Source organism: Physeter macrocephalus, chromosome 11 (genome assembly GCF_002837175.3).
Source record: "Physeter macrocephalus isolate SW-GA chromosome 11, ASM283717v5, whole genome shotgun sequence".
Lineage (NCBI taxonomy): Eukaryota > Metazoa > Chordata > Mammalia > Artiodactyla > Physeteridae > Physeter > Physeter macrocephalus.
The window spans coordinates 21,140,153-21,153,006 of NC_041224.1; the positions used below are offsets into that span (position 1 = coordinate 21,140,153).

The 12,854-nt window shown below is 34.0% G+C and overlaps 1 protein-coding gene across 1 annotated transcript in view; it reads right to left on the bottom strand.

The window, feature by feature from the left end:
- MALRD1 (MAM and LDL receptor class A domain containing 1) overlaps positions 1-12,854 on the bottom strand; it is a 653,641-nt gene that overhangs the window by 618,517 nt on the left and 22,270 nt on the right. Inside the window, exons 3-4 of the mRNA XM_024129703.1 lie at positions 1,974-2,068; positions 1,724-1,885 (exon numbers count right to left, since the gene is read on the bottom strand). Coding sequence (XP_023985471.1) covers positions 1,724-1,885; positions 1,974-2,068 — 257 coding nt within the window. The remainder of the gene's footprint in view (positions 1-1,723; positions 1,886-1,973; positions 2,069-12,854) is intronic.

Below are 12,854 nucleotides of genomic sequence, written 5' to 3' on the forward strand. Positions count from 1 at the left end.
AACCAAAAATGGGCAGAAGACCTGAATAGACATTTCTCCAAGGAAGATATACAGATTGGCAACAAACACATGAAAGTATGCTCAACACCACTAATCATTAGAGAAATGCAAATCAAAACCACAATGAGGTATCACCTCACTCTGCTCAGAATGGCCATCAGAAAAAAAATCTACAAACAATAAATGCTGGAGAGGGTGTGGAGAAAAGGGAACCCTCTTGCACTGCTGGCTGGAATGTAAATTGATATAGCCACTATGGAGAACAGCACGGAGGTTCCTTTAAAAACTAAAAATAGAACTACCATATGACCCAGCAATCCCACTATGGGGCATATACCCTGAGAAAACCATAATTCAAATAGAGTCATGTACCACAATGCTCTATTTATAATAGCCAGGACATGGAAGCAACCTAACTGTCCATTAATAGATGAATGGATAAAGAAGATGTGGCATATTATATACAATTGAATATTACTCAGCCATAAAAAGAAACGAAATTGAGTTACTTGTAGTGAGGTAGATGGACCTAGAGACTGTCATACAGAGTGAAGTAAGTCAGAAAGAGAAAAGCAAATGTCGCATTCTAACACATATATATGGGATCTAAAAAAAAAAAAATGGTTCTGACGAACCTAGGGGCACGACAGGAATAAAGACACAGACGTAGACAATGGACTTGAGGACACAGGGAAGGGGAAGGGGAAGCTGGGACGAAGTGAGAGAGTGGCATGGACATATATACACTACCAAATGTAAAATAGATAGCTAGTGGGAAGCAGCCACATAGCACAGGGAGATCAGCTTGGTGCTTTGTGACCACCTACAGCGATGGGATAGGGAAGTTGGGAGGGAGACGCAAGAGGGAGGAGATATGGGGATAAATGTATATGTATAGCTGATTTACTCTGTTACACAGCAGAAACTAACACACCATTGTAAAGCAATTACACTCCAGTAAAGATTAAAAAAAAAAAAGCAAATTTGTTCAGAATAAAATGCTTTAGGATCCCAGTTTTACTGGAAAATTTTGCTTGGCTGTCCAAAATGTTAAAGTGGGCATTACTTTTCCAAGAACTCCCATAATCATTATTGGATTATAATTTCCACCATCCATAAGTTTTATTAGGCTACATAAATAAGTTTGCCTTTTATAGGCTTGCATTGGCTTTAATTCTCAAATTTATTTTGGAAAATAAGGCTGTATTGAATAATTTGACTTTCACCATGAAATGAATATGACAATGATTCCACTTAAACAGCATTTGGAATTAGTATTTAAATCAAACTGTCTATTTCCTCATTACCTAAGATAGTCCCTTTCTCTCAAAAGCATGAGAAAACTTTGGAAGGGAAGTGATTCTTAAGAATAAGAAATGAAAAGAAAGAGAGGATTGGAATAGTGAGAGTTTTTAAGGAAAGTGGAGGGATTCAAGAAATCAGGAAGAGTATTAGAAGGTCATATTTTACTTATATATCAATATATGTTAATACATAACAACCTTAGTTTTGATACATAAATTTAAAACTTTTAAAAATTGTATTTTAGGGTGACTGGCCATCCCAATTTTCTGACTGTTTGGTTTCTGCATTTGAAGTTCTGGCAAATTCCTCAGTCCTCAGACAACTGGGATGATTAATCATCCTGCTTTTAATTCACCTGGTGCAAAACATCTATACTTTATTGTTTTTCCTTTAAACACAGAAAATACAACGTGCATACCTGAAATCTCTGGGGGCTCTGGATTTTGAGCACATTCCTCTCCCACTGATTTTGGAGCCCAGCCGTGCTTTGCCATAAATGCCGTGTAGGACCACCACAGGTAGTTTGAAAGCCAACTGTTAATTTGCCATTCATCTGGCTGGAGAAGTAATAAAATGTAATCTGTGAAAAATAATGAATGTCCAAATAATTATAATAAAGAAGTTCCCAAATGTGGAAAGTAATTCAAATGCTGTGTGCTTTCAAATACCTGACAACCATGTTGGTTATTTGTGGAAAGAAAAACTCTACTTCGTAAGTTTGAGGAAGGAGAATCCACGTTAGAGACCAATGAGAGGAAGTGAGCTGTTAAAAACAAGGGTCAGTGTGTTAGATGCAGAGCCATCCCTGGTAAACTTATTTAATACACAAGGCAATAATTCAGGGCTATATCCACATTGGGTCAATATATTTTTGTTTAAAGAATGAAATATTTAACTGTACTATTTATTTTTGCAAATAGTCTGGCTGATATTGTTACTTCAATATATTCCCCAGTAAAATAACTAATTGTGAGTGTACTCCCTAAAACACTGTTATGGGCTGTAGTCCATGACCAAATTCATCTCATAACTTAGAAAGTTATAACCCAGCAAAGACGATATCCAGGGAAAACATACTGGGACTGCCCACCAAGATAAGTAATTCAATGAAGAATTCAAAAGAGATCCTATTTTGTTGTGTTTTTCTCCGGAAAGAAGTGGATCAAATAGCCCCAGCTTTTGCCAGGATTATGGAAAACGATACTGAGTCCCGATGCTCTTCTGTATGCTGCAGTACAGACCATGCCGGTCAACTTACTATTTAGAAGCCTATAAAATAAATGTGGAACATTCCCTGGGCTTTCATAGATTTTTTGCAATGCTTGACAAGGTTATAGTGTATAATATGGGAACCATTGTTTCCTGCTCATCTATTTGGTATGCCACTATTTGTCAAAAAGAAAGAAAAAATGATGTTGATGATGATTATGATGGCATACCTACACAAATTATTCAGTGGTATTTGAAAGCTGTCTTGGAAATCAAATTTAATTGTCACATCATTGAGAGAATCAATAGTAAAATTATGAAACCTAAGAAACCTCTTCTCCCCTACAGCTATTCCAAAATTGTACCCTAATGAAGCAGAAAAGAAGAACATCAATGATTGCATATAACATAGTCATAAGCATAACTGAAGTCCCTGCAATAACAGAAAATTGTTCTCAAAATGTACTACCTGGAATAATTTTATAAACATAATTTAGATGAAGAGCTGGTATCATGGTGATACAAGTGGACAACATTATTTTGCTCTTACTTCATATTCAGTAGGGAAAGCAAATGCTAAGCAAGTGAATAATCAAACGAGCATAATAAGCCATAAGGATTTACTGTTTGCAGTTTAAATGCAATTATTTACAATACAAATGGTAATAGTATTCAACAGGCCTTCAATTACTGTTTATAAATATTCAGCTACTAAAAAGCACTTGTGATACAAACAGTAAAAATTATTTTCATTTGTCAAGGAAATCACTTAACCATATTTATTTTTGAAAGTTTGATCTTAAAAATCAGATTGATACATTAAGCTATTAAATAACAGAACAAAATTTTCAATAAAATAATAAATTATATGAATATTTAAGCTAGGTGTTTTATAAATACAAACTATGTCATCTGGTACATTTTATAACACTGTAAATTATTCTGTATTTTGTCAAAAATTAAACGAGGTTAACCTTCAGGTTATCATAAAAAGTAAAGTTTTAAATTCAGAAACAATTTGAGATCCTTTAGCATTTGTTCTAGTAATAAGATTTCTTTTCATGGGGTAAAAAAGTATTCAAAATGCACCCAATAGCAATACTTGGTTTTTTGTTTATAATTTATTTTTTTTTTAATTCCAATTTAGTGACAATAGCATTCTTTCAAATGCACACTCAATTTTACCTTGCTCCCTATGAGTATAGAAGTTCTTTAATTCACAGTTGGAGATGTTCCTTAGAGAACATCATCTTATAGAAAGTTATCTTGCTTTCCCTAGGACTTTAGTTATCAGGTCTATGAGTATAAAAGAAAGAAGCAGATCCTTGGCAGCATAAGTTTTTCCCACATGCCCATTCCCTCATCTGATATCCTCTCCTACTGCTGGCTCTAAGCATCAAGAAGAGACTTACAAAGCTGATTTTAAAATAAGGTATTCAATATTCTCTCCACACACCCCTCTTAGTCCTTGAGGGAGCCTAGTAACATCATACCACACATACATACAACACCATTCTCATCACATGTCTCCTATTAATCTCTACCATATTCACTTCAGTTTGTTCATATGATTCATAAATTCCCATTTTATTCCTGCATCAATAAAAGCAACTGCATAGCCTATCTTTGAAACAGATTTAAAACCACCTTGTGATGAAGTCGTTAATTATTAAAGCTACAAAATAAGAATTATTAAAATTACAAAATAAGACAGGATGATTCCATTTATAATCTTAAATGTTTATGTTAAAGGGCTTTTTCTTCTTAGTAGCTGGGTACATGTAGGAGTAAAACCCCAGAAGTATATAAAATATGAAAGCAACAAAAACATGAATCAAGTTTTGAGGGCTAATTCAATAACTTTGGCAGTGAATTCCACCAACCTTGATCCTTAGAAAAGATAAGGTAGAATTTTCAGTCTCACTTTCAACTACTGATAGGCAGTCTTGCCTTTCCTCCATTTCCCAAGATCTAAGTGATTAATGAGAACGAATGCAAGCAGGAGAAACAGAAATCCTATTGTATGCTGTAGAGTAACCAATGGGCTCAAAGGAACTCGAAAAACTGAGTATTTTAACAGTAAGATAATATCAAAAAAAAAATCAGGCTGCAGGAACGGATCACTGTGACAAGATCCAAGGCCTGAAGCAAAGGTTAAAATGTCAAAACTTTTGGAACAGGAAAAGTGTGTTCATTTGTGACAGAAATATGGCTCAGTTCAGATAACAGAGGTTAAATAACAGTTTTAGATACAAACTCCTTCAAGTTGGTAATTTCTATTTATTAAATTCCATTTCTACTGAATCGTAAGTTTTGCCTCATTCCTGTTCATTAAATTAACAAGTTCGACATAAGCACATAATATTTGTTAAAACTGTATCAAAGGATACCCTCAAATAGTAATCCCCTATAATTGCTAGCAATGTGTAAATAAATGCTGCCATATACATTTAAGTCTGCTTCAGTGACAAACGGCTAGGTGAATCACTTTAGGGAATCATAAAATATGCAATAAAAATGAGAGTGATATTAATAAAAATGTCAATGTAAAAAGACCTCTGAAATTGTTCTCCTCAATAAAAGCAATGAAAATATTGGCAAAAATAGCCACAGTAGAGCTTACGGCAAACTGGAGACCTTTTATTCAATAAATAACTGAATCTCAGTAAAAACAGTAAATTTTAGGGGGTTTTTTCTTTTCTTTTTCTTTTTAACTTGGCCCTATTCCCACCACTCTCCAGCTCCACAGCAACTATTAAAAAATGGCAGCCCACATTCCTGGTGCAGCATGGCAACCACAGAAATGAGTAGAATAGAGTTAAAACTCTTTCAAGCCTCATTACCAAATAATTATCAAATAATTATCATTATTTGTTATGTCTGGTGTTTCCTGAAAGACACCACTTATAAGGCTGTTGGAAATTGCCCAGTGCAAATAGACTCTTTACAGTACGCATGTGTTGAAAACAATCACTGGCAAGTGTTTTAACTTTACTGTTGCTTGGTGCAGTACATAACATATGGGGTCAACAACAGACTAACCAAAAGCTTAAAGTGAAACTGGAAACTGAAATGTCCCATAGGAGCTTTGAAATGCTCCAACATCTTCCTGCAAACCTACAGAGACATGTGCATGCATAGGGCTGTACACATGCTCTGGAAAGACCTGAAAAGGCCCTAAGCTCTCATCTCTGGCTGACTTTGAGGCTCTCTTAAGGCAGGAAGTGAAGAATAAGACAGAGACATCAACTTGCCTAGGTAAATATTGAAGATACACCAGAAAAGAGTTCCTCAACAAACACTTGGAAATTTATTGGTTCCAGGCATTTAAGAAACTCTCTTTCCAACTGACCACTTAGCTGACCAAGCAGAGAATTCAATGGACACACATGACAGGAAGAAAGACTTTACAGAATTATTCCAGGGAAGTCATTAAAGTAAAAACAACAAATACAACAAACCACAACAAACTATAAAACTGAGGGGAAAAGATTTCCACACTTGCCACATTATATTATTGTAGATGTCCATGTTTCAAAAGAAATAGTGAGAAATGCAAAGAAACAAGAAAATGTGACTCATACAAAGGAAAAAAACAATCAAACAAAAGTGTCTCTGAGAAAGCCCAGACATTGGACCTACTGAAAAAAAGACTTTAAATCAGCTATTTAAAATATTTCAAAGAGCTAAAGGAAACCATGTCTAAAGAACTAAGAAAACATGAGAATGATATCTTACAAAGTAGAGACTATCAGTAAAGAAATATAAATTATAAAATCAATAACTAATCACTATAAGTGTTATACTTGATAAAAATCAAACTCAAAATTCAGTGTTGATGGGCACACAATATATTAAGATGCAATTTGTGGCAATAACAGCATAAAGATAGGGAGACTAGAGCTAGGTAGGACAAATTTCTTAAATACTATTGCAATTAAATTGTACTAATCCAGCATAGATTGTAATCCCTAAAGCATCCAGTAAACTAATTCAAAATATTATATATATACATACAATATATAATACATATAGAAAATATATATGTAACAGAGAAGGAAACAGTAATGGAGGAACAGAGTAACAAGAAAGACAGAAAACAAATAGCAGATAGCAGGTACAAATCCTATCATGTCAATCAAAAGTTTGAGGTTGATATATTGTATAAAAACATAAGCCAACAATTCAACTACAAAAAAAAGGGCTAATAAAGAAATATTAAAAATATACAAACAACTAAAAGAGAGCTGGAAATTCATAAAACATATTTTAATGCACAATAAAAATGTTATTAGAGACATAAAAGAACAATTTATAATGAAAAAAGAATCAACCCATCAAACAAATAACAATTATTAATATATATGCACCTAAAAACAGAGCCCCAAAATATAAGAAACAAAAACTAATAGAATCAAAGTGAAAACAGAGAATTCAACACTAATAGTTGGAAACTTCAACACCCCATTTTTCAGAATGAATAGAACAATTAGACAGAAGATCAGTAAGGGTATAGAAGACTTGAGCAACACTATAAACCAATTAGACCTAACAGACACATGTGGAATCCTCTATCCAACAGCAGCAAAATGCATACGCTTTTATTGTGTACACAAAATGTTCTCCAGGAAAGACCTTATTTTAGGCCACAAAACAACTCTCAATACATTTAAGAGGATGTTAATCATACAAGTATATTCTACAACTACAATGGAGTGATTTGAGTCAAGAGCAGAAAGAAATGAAGGAAATTTGCAAATATGTAGAAATTAAATAACACACTCCTAATGCGTCAAGGGTGAAAATTAGAAGATAAATTAGAAAATACTTGAGATGAATAACTAATTTAACTGCATCTCATGCATTTTGAAGCATTGTGAAAATACAATATATCAAAATGCATGAGATGCAGTTAAATTTGTTCTTAGAAATAAATTTAAAGCTATAAATTACTAAATTTAAAAAAAGGTTTTAAAATCAACAATCTAAACTTTCACCTTACAAAGCTGGAGAGCAAACTAAACCCAAAGCAAGTAGTAGAAGAAAATAGTAAATATTAGCGCATAAATAAAACAAATAGAGAATAGACAACCAATAGAATAAAATTAAGTAAAACAAAAGTTGGTTTTTGGAAAGATCAACAAAATTAACAAATCTTTCACTAGACTGACCAATAAAAAAAAGAAGACAACTCAATTTACTGAATGAATAGTGAAAGTCAGAACTACCAACTTTATAGAAATAAAAAGAATTATAAGGAAATATTATCAACAAATGCAGTCTAACAAATTAGATAACCTTGATAATATGAAAAAAATCCTAGCAAGACACAAAAACTGATTCAGGACCAAAACGGACTCTAGTAGAGATAGAAAATCTGAATAGATAAAGAATGAATCAGTAACCAAAAAGCTCCCCACAAAGAAATTCTCAGTCACAGAAGGATGAACTAGTGAATTCTATAAAACATTTAGAGAATTAACACTAACTTCACCAACTCCTGCACAAATTATAAGAGGAAAGACTTCCCGACTCATTCTGTGAGGCCATTATTTCCTTGATATCAAAATCTGGCAAACATATCACAAACATATCAAAAAAAATTATAGATCAATATCCCTGATTAACATACACGTAAAAATACTAAACAGAATACTGGAAAGCCTCATCAAGCAAGACATAAAGATATAAAAAGGATTATTCACCATGACCAAGAGGAATTTATCCCAGGAATGCAAATTTGGTTCAACATATGAAAACCAATCACTATATGAAAACTAATCACTATAAAACAGCATATAAATAAAGGCCCAAAATGACATGATCATCTCAATAGATGCAGAAAACAAATTTGACAAAGTCTAACACTTTCTTGGGATAAAAAACACTTCATATATTAGTCAGAGACGTTAACATGCTTACCTGATAAATGACATCTACAAAAAACCCTCAGCTAACATCAAACCTGATGGTAAAAGTTTAAAAAGTTTTCCACTAATGGAAATAAGGATATCAATTCTATTCAACATTGCACCCAAGTTTCTAGGTGGGCAATTAGACAAGGAAATGAAATAAAAGGCAGCCAGAAAGGAAACAGAAAGTAAAACTCTATTTGCAAATGACACGGTCTGTATATAGAAGGTCCTAAGGAACCACGCAATTACATCAGCCCATTTGAACAGTCGATGATAATCTTCCCATGTTAAGATCAGCTAATTGGTAACTTTAATTACAACTGCAAAGTCCTTTGATAGAAGTACCTAGATTAGTGTTTGAATAACCAGGGGATGAGAATCTTGGGGGGACATCTTTAGAATTCTGCCTACTACGATCAGTAGTCACTAATTTGGTTCCATTTGCTATGTTATAAGGTACTGACCAAAATCTATGAGGCCTAAAGTAGTTATGTCCCTATGAGTTCTCCCTTTACTGATGCGGTTGTAGGACACTGAATCAGCATAACTAATCATCAGAGTTGTGAGACTTCATTTGCAGAGAACGGTCCTTTCCAACCACTTGAATTGGTAAAAGTCCCTGCCCACTTTCGTTTGGCAGAATCTCAGTCTAGTGACCATTTGGCTATGAGTCAAAAGGTACATTCTTTGAATTTGTATCATATTTATTTCAAATACATTTATTTTATGTATTTCTGTTCAGTATGGATTCAGTATGAGGTTGAATTAATTTGAATTAATACTCATATAAATTTAACAAATAAGTCATCTGCCTGTAAAGATAAAATCCTGCCCAAAGGAAAGCAAATGATATAAAGGAAAAAATTCTATGTCTACAGAGAAATTGTAGCACATATTACTTTTTGGCTCTAATTAGTGAAATAATATCATTTACTTTAAGATAGGTTTACTACTAATTTATGTGGAGTAATTTCATTGATGTCATATCAGTTAATTCAAATAATCATCTGGGTTGTCAATTATGATTCCCTGACTGACACAGTACCTGAATTTGAAATAAAAGGAATGAGGAAATAAACAAATATATTATCCAATAAAAAATAAGCATCACGTTTATAGAAGAATTATATAAACCTCATGTAGCTTATTTTAAAAGCATACACATGCAGGCACACATCAAGAACCCTGATATCATGAACTTGGCAATCAAAGAATCTGTGGGAAAGAAAAACAAAAACGGAAGCTCTCTGCAAAACACTACTTGAGGCAGAATGAATTATGAAGTTCCAAACGTGTATGCCTTTGAAACTAATTATGTGGTGCGGCTGAGGAGTTGCATTATCCATCAACCCTCTCGTTTCCACTGCCTGATTGGACAGTATTGGTAATTATTGGTAACGGGACTGTCAGCTGGGAAGGAGTTTGGGTAGAGATGGGAAAAGAGGGAAGGAAATGGTACTGATGAGCAAAATCAGTAACCTTTGGGTGACATATTTCCTGACATTCCCAAATACACCAGAGCCTGTGCTCCACAACGGGAGAGGCCACAACAGTGAGAGGCCCGTGTACAGCAAAAAATATATATATATATGTTCATAAACATAATAAATTTTTCATCTTTAATTTTTACTTTTAACCTAGTGTAACTACAATGTTAAAATGCTACAAGTGGAAAAATACACTGTATACCCACTTAATGAACACAATTCTTATTATTTTTATTATAAGAAACAGGCTTAACTACTGTAACAAAATCTCCTCCATAATTGAAAATTTAGATGAATTTTTAAATAACAGTGTAATGAAGCTGATTTCTTTGTAAAATCAGAGTATAGATCAAAGTAAGCTTCACCTATGTTTGTTACAAAAATGAACTGAATACTGACCACTAAAATTAAGATTATAACTGATCTGTTAGTGGAGGAATTTTATCCTTTACTTATGTATCCCCATTGCATATTGTCAGATGCAAAAATGCTCAGTTAATGTTTCTTGAACAGACTACCGGACAGCAAACTATGACCTGCAGACAAATCTCACCTTCCACCTGATTTTGCATGGCCTGAGAGCTAAGGGTTTTTACACTTTTTTTTTTCCCCCCCCCGGTACGTGGGCCTCTCACTGTTGTGGCCTCTCCCATTGCGGAGCAGAGGCTCCGGACGCGCAGGCTCAGCGGCCATGCCTCACCGGACCAGCCGCTCCGCGGCATGTGGGGTCTTCCAGGACCGGGGCACGAACCCGTGTCACCTGCATCGGCAGGCGGACTCTCAACCACTGCACCACCAGGGAAGCCCGGGTTTTTACACTTTTAGATGGTTAAAAAAAATTCAAAAGAATAGTATTTTATGACATGTGAAAGTTATATGAATTATAGATTCCAGTGTCCATCAGTAAAGTTTTATTATAATATAGTCATGCTTTATCTTTAAGTATTGTTTATGGCAACTTTCGCAGTATAGTGGCAGAGTTGAGTAGTTGGGACACAGACTGTATACCCTAAAAAGCCACAATTATTTACTATCTGGCCCTTTAAAAAAAAATATGCAGATCCATGGAATAGAACATTAATGTTCAGGTTAATGTCTCCGTTACTAAATTGCAGCTTCACTGGGGACAAGATCTGTGTCCTTGTTCACTATTATAGTTACACATACACAATGTGTGGAATAATATACATGCCCAATAAAAAGTTTTTAAATTAATATATAAAATAATAAACATTACTTTTTCACTAACATCAAAATAAATGGATATTAAGACTATAAAGGTTATAAAAACTTGATCTAGAGAGTGAGAATATGAGACTCTTTTCTATTTTTTGTCTTTTGCTGTTTCTTATTAATAAAAGAATCTAAGTCACTGTCTAAATAACACAGCCTGCCAATTATTGAGAAATAGATTTTGGTTCCTAGTGCCCTTCAGAAAGGGCAGCATAGATCAGTTTAGGACATCCTGGTGTTAGAAAACCCAGTGATGAATATAATGCTTATATTAAAAAAACAAGAAAAACCTAAAAGCTTTGGCCTGAGGTTAAGCTACCACTGCAGCTAAAACACTGATAGAAAGGTTGCTATTTCCTTAGCCTGAAGAATCAGGTAAAGAAGCCAAGGACATGCAGGTCCGCCATAAATAAAGGGCAGAATTCTAGAAAGAAAAGAGTCAGAAAAAGGGGTGACCCACGTTCTACTAATAAACTCTACCCAAATCTCCGCCTAAAACTGAAGCACACATGTGCAGGGAACACTTCTAGTAACTAAAGCTAAAAGAGCTGAATTGATATTTGAACTACTGAATTGATATCTAAACTACAAAACAGAATTCTCAATTTGAGTCTAAGCAAGGTAATCATCTACTTAAATGAAATCAATCATAAATACTCTCAATAAATATAACAGAATCCAGAGACTCTACAGTAGTAAATTTACAATGTCATAGATATGATCCAAAATTATTTGACAGAAAAAGGACCAGGAAAATATGACCATGCCATGTGAAAAGACAGTCAACAGAGGTCAGTTGTGAATGAAGGAGACAAGGATTTTTAAATTACAATTATACTGATGCTCAGTGAAGGACAATATACTCATAATGCATGAAAGGATAAGAAATCTTAGTAGAGACACCAACACAATTTAAAAGCAATCAAATGAAAATTTTTATACAATATCTGATATTTTTTAAAAGATTATTGGATAGGCTTATAAGCATATTAAAGATGACACAGAAAAAAATCACAGAACTTGAAAATAAATCAATTAAAATTGTTCAATGTGAAAAAAGAGAAAACAATCAAAATATATGACACTCAATAGCAATATGTTAGACATGTTGTCTAACATCATGATGATTGAAGTCCAAGAAGGAGAGGAGAGAAAGAATGAGATGGAAAAATATATCTGAATAAATAAGGGGAGAACACTTTCCAAAACTGGTGGAAAAACAATTTAAAATTCATGAAGCTTATTTAACCTGATTAGGACTTTTAAAATCTCATGCCCAGGCACATTATAGCCAATTGATTAAAACCAACATAAAAGATCTTGATAGCACTAACAAAGCTATATTAAATATAGCAAAACAATCATTTTAATAACTGTGAATGTCACATCAGGGAATAGGGAGGCCAGAAGACAGGGAAATAGTATCTTTAAAGCCCTAAAAGAAAAATATGTCCATGAACAATTCTATATCTAATAGAATATATTTCAAGAATAAAGGGAGAATTAGCAGGCAAGATGGCGGAAGAGTAAGACGCGGAGATCACCTTCCTCCTCACAGATACATCAGAAATACAGCTACACGTGGAACTTCTCCTATAGAACACCCACCGAACGCTGGCAGAAGACCTCAGACCTCACAAAAGGCAAGAAACCCCCCACGTACCTGGGTAGGCAAAAGAAAAAAAAATAAACAGAGACAAAGAAT